The 18139-nt window shown below is 47.9% G+C and overlaps 1 protein-coding gene across 1 annotated transcript in view; it reads right to left on the reverse strand.

Moving 5' to 3' along the window:
• Window positions 1-10089: 10089 nt before the first annotated feature.
• LOC311361992 (ryanodine receptor 3) overlaps window positions 10090-18139 on the reverse strand; it is a gene marked incomplete at both ends in the record, with an annotated part of 123932 nt that continues 115882 nt past the window's right edge. Inside the window, 14 exon segments of the mRNA XM_084481786.1 lie at window positions 10090-10185; window positions 10366-10417; window positions 11676-11776; window positions 11933-11997; window positions 12883-13039; window positions 13874-14008; window positions 15124-15270; window positions 15440-15500; window positions 15742-15869; window positions 16100-16142; window positions 16565-16695; window positions 17069-17263; window positions 17544-17630; window positions 17757-17931. Of these exon segments, the coding sequence (XP_084337912.1) occupies window positions 10090-10185; window positions 10366-10417; window positions 11676-11776; window positions 11933-11997; window positions 12883-13039; window positions 13874-14008; window positions 15124-15270; window positions 15440-15500; window positions 15742-15869; window positions 16100-16142; window positions 16565-16695; window positions 17069-17263; window positions 17544-17630; window positions 17757-17931 (1573 nt within the window).

Genomic DNA, 18139 nt, shown 5'->3' on the forward strand with positions numbered 1-18139 from the left:
AAGAGAATGAGAGAAAGAGAGAGCAGGAGAGGGTGAGAGAGAGAAAGAGGAGAGAGAGTCAGAGAGAAAGAGTGGGAGAATGATAGAGAGAGAGCGAGAAGAGATGGAGAAAGAGAGAGAGAGAGAGAGAGAGATCTAGAGAGCGAGAGTGAGAGAGAGGTGAGGGAGAGGTTGGTGCAGTCTTAATGGATAGTAAACACAGATGTCTTTCCGTGCTGCTGGGTGCTCTTGATGTGTTGTCACAATGATGGCCTCACACAGCTCCACCCTATAGTAAATATTGAAAGTGACATCCCTTTAAAAGTTCAACGATATTCCCAGAAGATGAGCCAAGTCTTCTTCATAAAGTGCATCTTAATGGCCTGAGGTACTATAAGTGTTGGTTCATTATTCGTCGTGAGCATCAATCATTGATTTGCATCCTAAATAACGTGCCATTGTTTATTAATAACGTTCCCTTTCGTGGGGAGGTAAGTGCTAATTGGCCTTGGCTTCCCCCTTTGACAGTTCTCGTTTAGCATCGTATTGAGAACTATGGCCCTGCATTATCATCCCCTCCTCAGAGAATGCATGGACATATCCTTTTTTTAACTTTTATATATTTCTATGGGCTTTTTGTCACAGACAGGATAGTAGGTTGAAGAACAACAATTGAGCATGAGACTACAGGTGGGAAACCTGGGTCGCTGCAAGGCGTGTTGCCTACATGTTACTAACTACGCAGCTCGTGCAATGCTGCAATACGTACCAAGTTCAGCCACTCACTGTCAAAACAATTGAAGTACAAACTTGATAATCGCTCTCAATTCACCAGTAGGACAGACAAGTAAAAACCTCTGCTGACAAGTGCCTGCTCCGCTCACTGACGTAAACTCCCAGATCCCAGAAACTCACACACGCAGAAACAAATACACACGCACGCACAGAGCCGACCTTGGCTACCGAGTGGATGAAATAAATACATACACACACAGCTAGCCTTGACTCCTTCTCCCCAGAGAGAGGAGACAGAGTCAAGACTAGCTGTGTATGCACTAGGTAGACAAGGTGTGTGTGTGTGTGTGTGTGTGTGTGTGTGTGTGTGTGTGTGTGTGTGTGTGTGTGCGTGTGTGTGTGTGTGTGTGTGTGTGTACGGATGGCTGGCCTTGTCTCCTGTTCAGCGGAAGGCTTCTGTCGCCAGTGCGGATCTCAAGGAAATCTAAAGTGATGCCAGCCACGCCCCAAATTAGCCTTTTATAACAGAAGCAAATCCCGGTACATTTGTTATTCATGAGTCTAAAGTAAAGCGACTCGCACGTCGAAAGAAGTTTTTGGTCTAGAGTCAGGAACTATCCGGATAGCAAAAGTGATGCTCCAGGTGATGAATCCGGCAGCTTCGGGAACTTTTGTTTTGAACAAACCTCTTAAATGTTTATTTTTTGTCACAAAGAGAACAAGGCATACTAGTGCAGGCTTTCACAGTGCAATGTTTAGCCCAAGGCTGCACTGACAGATGGCTGTGGAAGGTTTATGGCCACAATAAGCTACTCCTCCACAGACCAACAGCGAGCTGCACTGAGGGGCCACATACTAAATTCAATAATGCAGAGAATGGAATAAAACAAAAAAACACAGTATATTACCTTTATAGGCACAAGTCATGTTGAAAGTAGCCATCGGGGCCCAAAGGAACCTAAAGTCATTTTGGATCAACGACTTCACATCCGTGGGGAGACATAGTTCCGTCAGAAATCAAAAATCTGATTTCTTAACCCATTGTGTTCGCTACATGCAATACGAGGCAGAACCAAAGCAGGTGAAGGCCGGGGTGGTGGGGAAAAACCAATCTCAGCACACTTAAATGGAGAACACTTAAGAACACTTAAGTGGATTGATTGGACCGTGTGAGCTGTCAGCTGATGACTATAGAGTCCTGAGCTAACTACGCCCATTCTTGCTGCGTAAAAGCTCCCTAGCCAGACCATTAAACCAGCACCACAGCACAACCCTACTACAACAACAAGATGTCCATGGACGGTAAATGTGCCCTGACACCGCAACACACCGGCCCACGCAGCACATCACAACACCAGCTTCTGTTATTGCTGAAGTGCAAAACTTCAGCTCATCATCATCGCATGATGATGTCATCTGTTATTGTCACCTGATCTGGGACTCGTGTGACAGTAGCAGACTCAAGGTGTGTTAGGGGACACCGGTCCAGGCGGGAACAACCCCCTCTCGGTCACACGATCCCTCGCAGGGCCGTGTCTCCTCAGGGCTTATAGCGGGGCTACGTACAGCGGTGCATTGTTCAGTCAGTGAGCTGGGAAGGTGAAATCCAAGTGCGGCGATTCACGCGGCGGGAACAGACAGTCTGCGTTCCTTCAACTCCTCCTTTAGTTTGGGTCCGGTATTAGACACCCTCAGCGGCAACCCCTATTGATATTCTAAGTTGATTACGGCATGCATTATTCATCGGAAACACTGAATAATGGGGTTTGATGACTTTGATGAATCTGTACGTAGTTAAGTTGGCATCGCACATTTTCTTCAATGACATTCGGTGGCGGTGGTTTGCTGCAGCGTGGTGATAGCATAATTGTACTATTATGTTAAGGGGAAGCATCTGGCTCAGAAGAGCGGCTTTTAGCAACGAAAACCTCATTTGAGATTATCCCCCTCAGACTAAAGCTAATGAGGGAATTACATGTTGGCACTTAAGCCTTTTATGGCCATCCTTTTCATCCTTATAACCAAATGAAAACTTGAAAGTGGCAATCTTTAAACCCTCCAAAGAGTTTCAGTATTATGGATATTACGAATTGGGTGTCGGCGGCGTCTTTTCCACCATGCGCTCAAATCACGAGCGGTGCAGTGAGTTACTCCATTAGCGTGTCGGGCGACCCCACATGAGATCACGACCCCGGGGTAGAGTAGCCACTGGCTCCTTGTCCCTGACCCCTACCAGGTGTCTCGACTGGCTCCCATGTCCCCTCACACCCGCTGGTATTTAAGTCTGCAGTTTAGTTTGCACTAGTTGGTGTTTTCCGTTATCTGCTGTTAGCCTAGCCATGTGGTTCCTTTCTTCCTTCTTCTTCTTTCTTCCTTTCTGTGTTCTACCTGCTTCTGGCCAAGACTGTAGGAAAAGCTTTTTCAGTTTTCTGCTTTTGGCTCCAAGCTGTGAGGCATTTGCATGTAATACATTCTGTTGGCAGACAGAGGACCTGAAGGAATTGATTTGATTCCAGCAGTGTAGAGGGGATTCACAGTGGTAGAATCTAACATTTTCCAGATGAAAGTCTATCAGGGAACACGAACGGTCTGTGTAATATTTAGATAATTTTCCTAAATCATTTCTCAGCCCTTTGAGGTTATGTGTGTGTAAGTGCATGTCATATTTTGAACCCACTCCCTTACATCTTTCAAAGAATCTCACTCATCCCCTCCCTTTACTTTGTGCTCTCCGCCACGCTTTGTGTCCATGTCCCTTCTGTTTCACCCTCTCTTTGTTGTCCTCTCTCTCTCTCTGCGTCTCTATACCGGCCAAGTGGCCTAGCAGCCTCCTGGTCCTCAGAACCTCAGCTGAACCTCAGGTCCACAGCCAGGAATGTGTCGGCCAGGTAAGAAAACACTAAATTGGTTCCTGAGCCAATGGAGCCCGCTATACAGTGATTTATGGAGCTGAATTTGTTTTCCGACAATGCTTCCAATGCATTTTCATTCAACCCCAACCTTGCCGTCCTACCTCTGCAACATTGATTCCTTTCCAGGGTCACATGAGAAGATCAACTTCCTATCTCGTTCGTGGCTCCCCCAGCGTTCGTGCACTACTGTACTGTACCTGCACACACACACGCACACACACACACACACACACTGCCACATGCACACACACACACACACACACACACACACACACACACACATACACACAAATACACACACATGCAAACACACACACACACACATATAAACACACACACACACACACACACGCACACACGCACACAGCCAGACAGGTGCAGCCCGTCCACTGGGCCGCTCTTCCCCCGCTCTCTCCCGGGCCCTCGTCGACCTCGCCTCAGAGGTGGGCGTGTGGCGCTGCACTCTGAGCGCGGCGTGCCGTATCAGCGCAATACAACACCGGCTGAATTATACAGCAGTCTGCTGCCTGGGCCCCGCACCGCTCTGCCGGGGCCCTCCCATGCAGCCTCAGCAGCACGCGGCTCCATGCGTGCACCCATGCTGCAGCAGCACCACCCCCCACCCGCTGCCCCCTAGTGTTGGGCTGCCTCCGTCCGACCTCCAAGCCCCCCCCCCCCCCCCCCACACCCCCCACCCCCCCCCCCCCCCCCCTCTCTCTCTATAGTCCAGAGGGAACAAGACACAAGGGGGGTGGGGGTGTTAATGGTTGGTGCAGGAGGGGAGTGAGGGGGATTCAGAACACGTTAGCGTTGGAGGGAGGGTCCGGAGGATGATGGGGTTGGAACAGCGTGAGGTAAGTGGGTCAAAACACAAGCATGTGCCCGTGGTTCACACTGTGCCTCATTGGCTATATCCTAAGCCAATCAGAGTGTTTTTTACATTCCATAATCACTATCTGCCTCAGTCATCTATTTGACGTGGGCATTTTTGACGCTAAATACAAGATGATCCTTAAAATAGGGCTTAGGCAGTAGCACATGAGGTCGGTTCTGACGCCAAAACCCCAGGGACATCCAGCCCGGCCGGGTTAATGAAGCGGCTAAATCGCTTTGCTGAATTGTGTCTCTGGGGAACAACACTGTACATCTCGCTCACACATGGGGCCGCTGGGGGCCCCACATGAGGCCGCTGGGGGGCCCACATGGGGCAGCGGAGGCCGTGGGGGGCCCCCGGTCCCCTCAGACAGGGTCAATGGCCCCCAGCGGACGACTAGATTTCCTCCTTGCCCCCGTATCCTAGCAACGCCTTACATAATTAGTCCAATTTCCAAGGCGGCGCTGGGATCTAGGTTTCAGAGGCTGGGATCCGGTTGAATCAGGTCTTAGAAATCACTGACCATGTAAGTCCCACCTCGTCCGCAGTCAGCGAGGGAGGCATGGGAGCTGGGCCAGGGGAAATAGGGACTAATCCCCGGGATCTGCCGTCGCTAGCACCCGGCTGGCCATTTTAGTTGGGTTATGGCGCTCTCCATCAGTGCCCCAATGCCCTCTCTCTCTCTCTCTCTCTCTCTCTCTCTCTCTCTCTCTCTCTCAGCTCTCTCTCTCACTCTCTTTCGCTCAGCTCTCTCTCTCGCTCTCTTTATTGAAGTGGAGGGAGGGAGCACACATGCATAAGTGCACACACACTCACACACACTCACACACACACACACACACACACACACACACACACACACAGACATACACACTCGCTCATTCTCTATTGAAGTGGAGGGTGCTTGAGGGAGGAACACATCTGTCAGCCCAGAGGGTGCCAGCGCTGCAGTGTGAGGGTTTGCTCATTGTATGGAGAGTACTTTATGCAACCTCTACGCACACCCTTCCTGCGCCTCTTAATAGGCCATTTAGCCAAAAATGCTTTCACCATTTTTATTCCCACATATTCAGTCTAGATGTGGCTTCTGTGGCCACTGAATTTAAATCACCCCGCCGTCACTCTTGACTGCTGCAATGGAATCCATCGGGGGGGAGTAAACGAGAGGAGAAAAAGACATTAAAGAAATGATTGAGGAGATAGCATTATACGCACGCGGGAAAACCCCCAAAGCAATTCCAATAAGTCACCCTTTCAGATTAAAAATAACTTTTAATCAGATCGGGCGAACGAAAAGGTCATTTCACAAAACGCCGCAAAAACAATCCGATTAATTCACAATGCCAACATAACGACCCGCGTTCACCTGACGAAGGTGGGGCCGTAGACTCGATCTGAGTCTACGGCCCCACGTAGACTTGATCAGAGTCTACGGCCCGTTACCCCGCTACAGAAGCAGCCCCCGGCCTGGGGGGCACAGGGGACCTTTATTAAGGTGTTGCTGCCTCGCCCGAGGCTCAGAGCGGAGGGAGACTCGGCAGACGCCGGGCCACAGGTGGCCGAGCAGCAGGTGTGTAATACACCCTGCGGCCCCTTCCTCCTCCTCCTCTACCTCCTCCTCCATCCATCCTCCTCCTCATCCTTCTTCTGCCGTCCCTCCTCCTCCTTCTGCTTCTTCTATTCCTCTGCCTCCTCCCTCTTTTTTCTTTCCTCCTCCTCCTCATCATCCTCCTCCGCCTCCTCCTCCTCCTCCTCCTTCTTTCTTTCCTCCTCCTCCTCCTCCCCCTCCTCCTCCTCCTCCTTCTCCTCCTCCTCCTCCACCCCAGACAGGTCAGGGATTGGTGGAGGTGATGCGCAGCCCGCCCCACATGGTGGACCATGTGGGGGCATTCGGTCATTAGGGCTATTTACAGCCCATTTCAAGCAGGGAGGTTTATTAGCGGCTTTTTAAAGGGAGCAGTGCACGAAAATGTAAAGAAAACTCACACACATACACACACACACACACACACTCACACACACACACACACACACACACACACACACACACACACACACACACACACACTGTACATATTGACACTTACTTTATATATAAATGTATTTCTTTACCAAAAATATAGCTGTTTCTGTGTGTGTGTGTGTGTGTGTGTGTGTGTGTGTGTGTGTGTGTGTGTGTGTGTGTGTGTGTGTGTGTCTGTGTGTCTGTGTGTGTGTGTGTGTACTAATGACTCCCTAAAGACCTCAGAGAGTAAATGAATGCAGCATTTGTGCTGTGAGCCCCTTACTCACACAGCTCCTTGCAGCCTGACGAACCCCATCTCCTGGATGGAACGAAAACCCCCTCCTAGCGAGCTGCAAAGTGCTGCAAGGCAGAGCAGCCGTTACCTTGACGCCTCGTCCCTCCCGAGTATGTACGGTGATGGCTGGTTTATCTGTGTGGTCTGATTGGCCCATGCATCACAGGTGTGCAGCCTCACCCAGCCCTAGAGTCGGATCGGTCTGACTCGGGCCAGGTGAGGCTGCTCAGACACACACACGCCACAATGACGTGGTCTGGAAGTGGCTCCGAAGCATGGCACAGCTGGGTTTAATCCCCAACGTCAGCAGCCCAGCCTGGGATACCTGTGATGGACGTAACGGAGCCTTTTCACCGAGGTGTCGTCGCAGGACAAACACAGTCGCTGATAACACTAATTATGGGTCCATTGAGTGAGACGCCTAACCTGCCTCCCCTGCTCCTTACTGAATTGTACCGCACGTCACTTTGGATTAAAGCGACCCCTAAACACTAAATAGTGTTAAAGGATGTGTAAGGAAACAACCTTTACTTCATCTTCATGTTTCTTATTGACCAGAATGTGTTTGGGCTATCTTTTAAAAAAAGACATAGCCATGTGTCCCTGGTCATGTGGGCTAGTGACTCAGAAGATGATGCTAAATATAAAACATATTATCATTTAGATACATTCATATATGCGATGACATTTCAGATAATTCTCTGGCATACAGATTCACTGTGTAGAGGCATAGGAATGTAAATGCTTGTTTTTGTATGTTAGTCATTGTTTAATTCATTTTGGAATGATTTGTCATTATGGGATGACATTGTTCCTCATGCCGGGTGTGGTAAAACAACGTTTTTATTTTATTATGATATAGTATTTAGGTTTAGTTAGAGTTTTCTCAAAATGGCAATTTTTTTGGGAGTAAAAAAATCCCATGATGCATTCTGATGTACAAGCCTTGTGCACAGAGTATATCTGGATGCCTATGGATCATAGGAGGAGACATGGATGTTTTTTATAAAGCGAGTTATGGTTAGCATTAACCCTAACCCACTGACCATACCCCTATGCAAATTATATATAATAATGGTAATTACTGCATTGACTAATGCTAATAATGGTTCCTTAATGTACCCTTATTGCAAAGTACCAATGCCTTTCCTGTTTGAGAATTAATGCAGCTTTCATTAAAACAGGTTAACCTATTGATTAGAATGTCAATACTGTTCCCATGTTGTCCTCAACTCACCAATAAACTCAATATTCTAGGAACCATTTAACGTGATTAAAAACCCCTAAACTTTTAATTGACAGCCACAACAATAACATCGGGAGTGGAATTGTGTCTGCTGCGGTCAACAACATAATTATTAATTAATTAATTAATTAATTAAATTGTACTATCTTTAATTGGCCAAACAAAGAGAATAAAGTGAAAACACGATAAACAAACTCATGGCACTACAAAATGGCAACTTTGGGAGGGAGCTATTCGCGGCGGGGCTGCCAGGGCTAGGCGTTTTGGGGCTCAGGTGTGAGCTCCAGAGCCGGTCCCAGCGGCAGGCGGGGGCTCTGTGTGATGCCTGAGGTGTGGTGAGCTGATGCCGGCTGACAGGTGGCACCACGTGGGGATGGGGGGGGCGGAACCAGGACTCAAACTCCCAGGAGGAGGCTGGCTGAGACCCTGCAGCGGCAGCCTGTCGCCCCGACCCCGGGGCGGGGCCGCCTCGGTTCAGCTTGTCCCGGTAACGCTGGGTTTGATGTCGGGTTGTAGCGGTCTGGCGTTGTTCTGTGTTGTTGTGTTCAGGGTTTGAGGGGCGTGGATGTAAGGCTGCTGAAGTGCACCAGGTCGTACTTGTTGATGAGAAGCGTTGGATTAGACGTATAATATGATAATAACAAATAGTTTTGGGAAGAACAATAGCAAAGGGAAATGACAAAAGCAGGTACAATAGTTTTAGTGGACGCAGCAGTCAACTCTAAAGGAAAGGTTGACATTTAACACTTATTCAATTTGGAAATCATCTTGTTACATGTTAATGTAAGCTGCAGCTTATGCTTTATGTTTAGCTCAGGATGAAGACGACATCTGGATGGCTCAGGATGAACAGTCGGGGAAATCATTTTTATACCAGAAATGGGTTCAAATGTGCAGTACGAGAGAAGTATCTATTTATTTATTTATTCATTGGGTTAAGATATGGGTTAAGATGTGCAGCACAAGAGAAGTACGCCAATCCGCTGGCAATGATGCAAATACACAGACCCACTTTGATTCCTTTTTTTTATTTTCCATCAAAAGAAATGCACTGTTCAGCAAAGCTACTACATACAAATGGCCATACAATAGCAACTTCATTTTTAGTTATTGTTTCAAGATTTTCAGTCAGTCCTGTTGTGTGATATATATTTATCATTTTTTTTACCGAAGAATTTGCAGTTCAGATGCTGCAGTCTGCAAACAAATAATTAAAATAAATAAATAAATAAATAGATTCATTCATACTTAATAACAGATTCTGTTCTTTCTCCTTTTCAAATGAACATCAGCCACATATAAGACCTGGGCAGCCCATTGGCGCTGCTTCAAGATATCAACTGTAGTTACATACAATAAAGGAAAAAAACTGAGGTTTTGCATAGCTTTATTGTAATGTAGATACAGTATTGTAAGGCACTTCATGATTAATTTTAGGCATGTAACATCCTATAAAATAAACAAAACATCAGTTTTTGTCAGTTCATCATAATACTCAATCGTCTCAATACGGGTGTTCACAACATAGAGTTCTCACACGTCGAATCACGCGCTCCACAAGTCGACCACGCCCTCCACGACTCTTTTGGCATTAAGTCTCTGTTTTAAACATTCTCTAAATAACAAAAGTGGGTTATTTGTGCATATTATGACTCACACATTGTCCCATAACCCCACACAACCCAGTGTTTCTCAAAAAAGACCAACAAAAAAAATTGTGCAATGGTTTGGGATTATGTGGAGTAAAAGGCAACACGTTGTCAAAACCAAGGAATTCCAAAAGAAAAGTCCAGGAAGGTCAGTGGTTTCTTTCCCCCGTTCAGAGATTGGCACCACACCCCAAGATAGCCGAGGTACGTTTGATAGTGACGGAAACTAACTCTGAGGCGTCCATCTTGCGGTGTATCTCCTCAAACGGATCCAGAGCCTTTGAGCAGCAGCGTCCGCAGTGGGGGGTCGCCGCCATGTTGTGTTGCGGACCAGCGACGCTGCGTCCGTCGGACTACACTTCCCAGCAGCCTCGGTGTCCCTGTGGTCCCCTCTCTATCCGAGCTGGTCCTCGTACTGCTTGCGGAAGCAGTCTCCAGCTGGGAAGAAGTCCCAACATCGCTCCTGATACATCTTCCACACGTAGGACTCCTGACGTTTAAACACACACATATAAACACGCACACATGCACACACACACACACACACACACACACACACACACACAAACACATACAAACACACACATATAGCCGTTAGTGTGTGCCCGACACAAACACAATGTGGTGATGGGCAGTAAGGGTTGACACATTCCTTGGGCAGGTGTTATACCTGTCCTGTGTGCTCCGTCTCGTCCTTGTTGATAAGGTACATCAGGAAAAACCTGATGGAACAAAAAGCAGGTTAGATAGAGGCAACCACACACACAGCAACACATTGTCATATGACATGACTCCGTTTGTCCTGCTGTCTGTCTTACTCATGTCCTTACTGACCCCGGACCTGAGATAGATAGTTAAATAGATACATAGTTGAATAGAAACATAGATACATAATAGATACAATGTCCACCAAAATGGTTGGATGTTTCGCGAGCCTCATAGCTTATTTGCTTAAGTCCTATTTTGGGGTTCATCTTGTATTTAGCGTCAAAAATGCCTAATTCAAATAGATGACTTAGGCGGATAGTGATTATGAAAAAATTATGTATTTATGTAAAAAGCCATCTGATTGGTTTAGGATATAGCCAATGAGGCACAGTGAATCGGCAGTGTTAGGATAGTAGAGTTACATTTGGCCAAAATATGACTTTTGGCCAAAGGCAATGTAGGAAATTATAGGAAAACGCTTTGGAAACTTTCATTCAGGCACAAATAACTGGTGAAGTCTGTGAAACCCGGGCTCTAACCTCAGCTAATTCTACCCTAGACATCCTGGTGTTGAAAGGCTTTCACCAATCATGCGGAACAGAATCCTATCTGAACCTGTGGTTCCCCAGAAGCCAGTTGGGGGGCAATGGCAGGCCCTCAACGAGTGCCAGCAACGAATACCGCTTGAAGGCACAATACCCCAAACACCTCAGTCGCCAATGAAGGGGGGCATTAAAAAGTAATGGAAAGAGACAATGAGGATCACACCCCCCGCCCCCTTCTCCAACCACCAACGGAAGACAACAGGAGAGATTTCCTGACTAGGACATGATGGTGAGAAACAGGGGGTTGAGGGGGGGGGGGGGGGAGACAGGGGGTTGAGGGGGGGGGGGGGGGGGGGAATGTGGGTGGGAGGAAGGGAGGGAAGGAGGGAGGGAGGGAGAAACAGGGGGGGACAGTGGGAGGGAGGGAGGGAGAAACAGGGGGTTGAGGGAGGGAGAAGTGGGAGAGGGAGGGAGGGATGGGGAGAGAGGGACAATCAGATGAGGAAGAGGAAGGAAAAGAAAGAGTTGTCTGGTGGAGGTGGAGGAGAGGGTCATTAGTAACCCTGTGACTCAGGCTGACGCGACACACACACGCCGTTAAGAAGAGGCTGCGGTTGGAGAGCAGAGCCAATGAGGAGGAGAGGAGACCAATAACCCGTGGCGTGATGGACGCCGTGTCGCGGCTGAGAGCGCACGGTGGGGGAGCTGGGGGGGAGGGACCACTCACAGGTAGTTGGCCAGGTTGTGTTCTTGCAAGGTGTGGGTCTCGAACCCGTGAGGCGTCGTGTCGAAGTAGTCGTTGCCGATGCCGCAGATGAAGCACTTGGTCTGCGGAGCCGAAAGGAGAAAGTTGTTACGCACGTGTGTGTGTGTGTGTGCGTGCGTGCGTGCGTGCGTGCGTGCGTGCGTGCGTGCGTGCGTGCAGCAGTAGCAGCGGCGACGGCCCGCGACGACCAATCAGAGCAGAGCTCCGTCCCATCTCACCTCCATGTCCTCCTTCACCTGCTCCTGTTGGTCTCGCAGCTCCCCGAACGCATCGATGATCAGACCTGCGGCCGGGGGACACAACACAGACGCACGCGTCATCAACGTACGCCGTCAACCGCACGCCGTCAACCGCCTGCCACGCCATCACCGCGTGGAGCCTGTGGTCGCTCGCGCCTCAACTCCTGAGGGCCGGAGACCTCGCCGGAGATCGCCAAATTTTGTGTTTGCCAAACATTGAACGATGTGTATAATGGTGGGGGTTTCGAGGGAGTTGATTGGTTACAGTGAGACCTGCTGGGGGCCACTATGTAACTAATATCTTGCTTATATATTATTATTATTATTATTATTATTATGATATATAGTCCCAGAGCAGCAGGACAACCTTGAAACCTTTACATTAACTTCATGGTGTGTGCGTGCGTGTGTGTGTGTGCGTGTGTGCGTGTGTGTGTGTCATAACATATTGATGTGCACACATGCACACACTAAATCCTGTCTTATCCTCAGGCTGTGGCCATAGAGTTTTTACTACCGTCATAGATTGAAACGATTCACTATTATCGGTATTAAAAGTTTTGATGCATGCCTTTATTAGCTTAGTTTTTTAGTTTTCACGCAATGGTTGTTGAAAAAAAATTAATACATTATTCATGTGTTTTCCAAAAGGCAGCCACCCCCGTTCAGAGACTGCAAAGGGACATAAAAGTGTCAGATATAAAATTGTTGTTTCATTCTTGGTGTGGCTCATGCCACAAACACACACACATAGATCTGCAGACCTGCACACACACACACACGCGCGCACTCTAACACACGCTCAAGCACGCACGCACACACACACACACACACACACACACACACACACACACACACACACACACACACACACACACACACACACACACACACACACACACACACACACACACACACACATCCCTTACCCTGGATGATGGCCAGGAGGATGACGATGACGAAGAAGAAGAAGGTGATGTCGAAGAGGATTCGGTAGAGCTCGTAGGGGTCTCCCGCCGGGTCCTCTATCTCGTCGCCGATGCCCCCGCCCGCCCGGACACCCACGTACATGTGGAACAGATAGCACTGGAGAACACAGGGAGGGGGGGGGCATGACGGATGGAGAGGGTTTGTTTCAGTTTCAACACACAGAGGAGAGAGAGAGAGAGAGAGAGAGAGAGAGAGAGCCACGGCACTCTGAGCCGGCGGTTGTTATGAACGCTTTGGTTAGGGTGGGAAACAATAGCGTCAGTTAAACCCTTTAGAAACCTGAAAAAAATACCGCTAAGGCATAGAAATGCACTAAACAATATTGCAAGGTATATACTGTATATATATATATATGTATATATATATAGATACACACATATATATAAATACATATATGTACGAATATATATATACATATACTCATATATATACTGTACATATATAGATACACATATACATAAATGAAAATAAATAAATAAATAAAAAACTATTTATATATATATATATATATATATATATGTAGATGTATATGTAGAGATCTTGTAGACTCTAGATAACAACACATTTGTGAGTAATGTTCAGTAGCGTCTGGGCGTCTCTCACAGCACTGCCTTGGAGAACGCCGTCAACACCTGACATCCTGGATCAGAAGGACATCAGACAAACAAAACCCGAGCCTGCCGCGTCCCATAAAGGCCTGGGCGTCTGAGCCTCCAGCGCTGGCTGACTGGGGAACTAAAAACAGAACCACCACAGAGGAAGAGCCACCGATGCAGCAAGACGCCTCACCCTCACCGCCCCCCGACGTGCCGGCTGCCGCCTTACGTGGTCGACTCCGCCGTCGGTGTGTGAATGTGTGCGTGAACGGGTGAATGTGAGGCGATTATTGTAAAGCATCCTCTGTGGGCACGGCGCCGTGGCGGTCCTCACCGTCATCATGTCGTCACACTTCATGTCGGGCTCCTCGTCGTCCTCGCCCTTGTTGTAGAACTTCCGGAAGAAGTTGAAGGCCACCACGGTGTACAGGTACACCACCACCGCCAGCAGGCCCACCGTCAGCACCAGCTGGCAGGCACGCGCACGCGCGCACACGCACGCACACAGACGCACACACAAGCACACACGCGTGCGGACAGATGCACACACACACACACACACACACACACACACAGGCGCGTGGACGCACACACACACACACACACACACACAAACAAGCACCAAATCAGTGGGTTTTACCCATTTCCCTTAAAATCGTGTGAATGTATTTAGTTATAGCTCTACTTTTTGAGTGATTTTGTTCCCTAGCCTTCTTTCTTCGATAGATAGATAGATAGATAGATAGATAGATACATACATACATACATACATACATACATACATACATACATACATACATACATACATAGTCCTTTATTAATCCCCCTTAGGATAAATTCACACATGACCAGCAGTACAGTGGGAAAAGAGAGTGCGAAACAAGAGTATATATACAAAATAAATTTACCAATTTGAAATAAAATATTATAAAAAACTATTAGAATAAGATAAACATACTATATACATAACTGTCCGTTTGTAGGTGACTTGTGCATTAAAAAAATAATATGACTATAAGAATAAATGTGGCAATGTGCAGGGTTCCTGAGGTAATGAAAAATAAATAAATAACAAAGTTTAAACAACTATCAGTCCTGAGGTGTGGGGTTTAGTCCTTAATCAAGTCGAGAAAAAGGAGGTGTTGGGGCTTTGGAGGTGTTGGGAGTGGGGGGTTGAGGTGTTGTAAAGTCTGATAGCTGATGGGATGAAAGAGCCCCCCAAGCGCTTTGAGGCACTTCTTTTTCTTTTTTGATTGAGGGGGCATATTTGGTTCAAGGATTTAATTTGTAATTCGGATATTAATTAGGAGAGCCAGACTCTCAAATCAGATTATAATTAAATAATGCATACTGCATTAAGCAAATAGAAAAACATCATCCCGATGAAATATGGGATGTAATACAGATTTGCTTTAGGGCTGTTGCTTTTTGGTGACTAAATTGTGTATTAGCAAAAAACATACAACATGTAAAAGTAACTGCTGTGCTGATTTGTGAGGGTTGATTGGCGCTGTCGAGGAGGCAGAGTCAATGGAAGACTTTAACTCTGCAGTGCCCCCTGGCGGCCAACACGGCTCCCCTCACCTGCTTGCCGTTATGGGTGACGGAGGACAGGATGGTGCGGAGCGTTTTGAAGCCCATGGCGATGTCCAACAAGTGGGCGGCGAAGAAGAAGTTGTTGTAGTGTCCCAGGATGGACATTGTGGTGTACCACACCAGATACAGAAAGGACTGAGGGGGGACATAACATCTTTCAATAATAGAACAAATCTAAATAGATTCGACTTCATTCATCGTTAATCAGTGCAATTATTTCTTCAGTTAATTATCGTTTAATCAACCTGTCGGAACAGGTAATTCATAAACAACTACTTATTAAAACAAAAATATTCACACTCACGTTGTCTGTGAACACCACCCCCATCTTCCAGATGTGGTATTTTGTGTCGATGGAGCTCAGCCTGTTTAAAAAGAGAGACGGGGGGTTGATTACAACCGACTCCCTGCTTACAACATCCACCCTACCCCTCTCCCTCCCCTAACCCTCCCCCATCTCCCTCTCCTCCTCCCCCCCCCCCACTCCCTGCTTACAACATCTGCCCTCCCCCCTCCCCCTCTCTCTCCCCCTCTGCCTCCCCCCCACTGCCTGCTTACAACATCTGCTCTGCCCCTCACCCTCTCTCCCCCCCCCCCCCCCCTCACCAGGATGCCAGCGAGGCCTCCTTGGCGACCGTCTCCTCGGTGGGGTTGAAGTCCAGTGCACTCTTGTCCAGCCCCAGCAGCTCGGCGATGCGCTCCGCCCCGTACAAGTCGCCATACTTGTTGATCACCTGGAGGGGGGGGGGGGGGCGACGTGAACGTGTTAGGGCCGTAACCCACGGCGATCAAGTGAACTGTGAGTGTAAGACGCGTGCGTCTAGATGCCCGTGTTGATCACGTGCACCGATGCACTTTTAGGTTTTGATCACATTTTATTTTATTGATTTCACAGATGACAATATGACATATTGACAAAAAACTGAATGACGTAAACACAATAGGGCAAAATCAAAACACTCACTTTGCGTTTGACAAATTTGTCCCAGTAGTTGTAGGGGAAAGAGCTGTTGAACGACAAAGCACAGTTATTCAGACTTACAAATCCTATGGGAAAAGAACAAATCGTAACCCGTTTTATTACAAAACAATGCAATATCAAATCTAACAAATACAAAAAACTGGATTGCCAAATTAACACAGATCTACAAACACACTTATCCTCCTAAAGCACTAACACACTCCCTTCATTTTAACAGGCCCTCAAAACCCATGTTTTAAGATTGCTTTCACCACATAATCTCCTTCCCTTTTTACTAATATACGTTCTTGTTAAATTTGTTTATTTTGTGCTCACTCTGTAAAGCATCTTTGAGTACTCAGAAAAGAGCTATATAAACGGAATGTATTCTTCTTCTTCTTCTTGTTATTATTATTATTAAAGCAGAGTGAGTCAGGAGTGCTGCTGGGGAAGGGCGCCGGGACTCACGGCGTGTTGATGACCAGACGGTCCCACTGGCCCTTGATGTCGTCGTCTGACGGCTGCTCCGTGATGTACAGCCCGTCAAACTCCAGCTTCCTGGCAATCTCCTTCTCTCGCTTGAACACCACTAAGGGCACCTTAACCACACACACACACACACACACACACACACACACACACACACACACACACACACACACACACACACACACACAGGGGCAGGAGTGAGAAGAGCTGCAGTGGTCAGACTTAAACACCACCAGGGGCACCATCACCACACACACGTGTGTGTGTGTGTGTGTGTGAGTGTGTGTGCGCGCGTGTGTGTATGCACGTGTGTATGTTTGCATGTATGTAGCTATGTTTGTATTTATGTAGCTACAGTATGTATCTATGTACGCCCATATGTACACGTGTCTACACTACGTGCATTAACACACAGGAAGCATGTGTGTGTGTGTGTGTGTGTGTGTGTGTGTGTGTGTGTGTGTGTCCCCAGGGCGGCCGTACCTTCAGGTAGTAGTAGCCCACCACGCAGAGGAAGGATATGACGGTGTGCAGGATGGCCAGGAAGCGCAAGGTGGGCGCCATGTAGCCCGTGCTTTCCTGCAGCACAAAGTACTCCACCACGCCCTCGTCCTCCTCCTCCGCCACCTTGCCGCCGCCGTTCCACGGGTCCGGCTCGTCCGCGTCATCGCCGGTCACCTGGCGACCGAGAAGATCGTCGCGGGCATTGTTTTAGGGTCGTCGTGTTCACAGAGCTCGAGCAATATATACCGGACCCACTCGATGGCCGCACAGTGCAGCACTTGATACTGAATGATACTGAAGTTGCATGTTCAAAACCTTCACCGCACACACACACACACACACACACAGGGAGGGAGTGAGCTGCACTATTCACACTTGAACACCACCAGGGGCGCCTTGACCACCACACACACATACAGGGAGGGGGTGAGATGAAAGTAATCGAGGAGCTTACTTTGTAGAAGAGAAGAATGAAATTGATGGCGAAGGCCACGAAAAGCGCCAGGAACCGGAGGTTGTAGAAGTTTCTAGCAAGGTAGTTCTATGTGGAACATTGTGTGGAAAGAACAAACAAATGAGTACAACTGAAGCAAAGATCAATCAATCCATGCTATTTTTGTATTCTTCTCTGAGTAAAACACAAGGCCAGGATTCCTGGGTGTCTCACCAGCATCTTGGTCTGGTAGATCTCCAGCCCCGCGAGGAAGCTAGCTGTGAAGGCCTCTGGTGGTTCTTTCTTCAGACCAGGTCTTTTCTTGGGGAATCTCTTCTCCTCCGGGGACGAACCCTGGGGGGCGTCCTCCTTGGACTTGTCCTGGTCCTTCTTCTCTCCAAGCTCCCAGCTGGAGAGACAGTTGTTGTTAGCACAGAGCCAGATTAGCACAAGGTGTCCCACAGACATACAGTACATTAACTCATTTACTATGGAAATATGAATACGCTAACTTACTGTTGAACTTAATGACTAAATAATAGTCTCCACCAACGTACAATGAGACTAGCTCCCCAAAAAAGCCTTTTAGGCCTAACATTTGTACAAAGCCTTGGAAA

This window comes from Micromesistius poutassou (genome assembly GCF_964030765.1).
Source record: "Micromesistius poutassou genome assembly, chromosome: 17".
Classification (NCBI taxonomy): domain Eukaryota; kingdom Metazoa; phylum Chordata; class Actinopteri; order Gadiformes; family Gadidae; genus Micromesistius; species Micromesistius poutassou.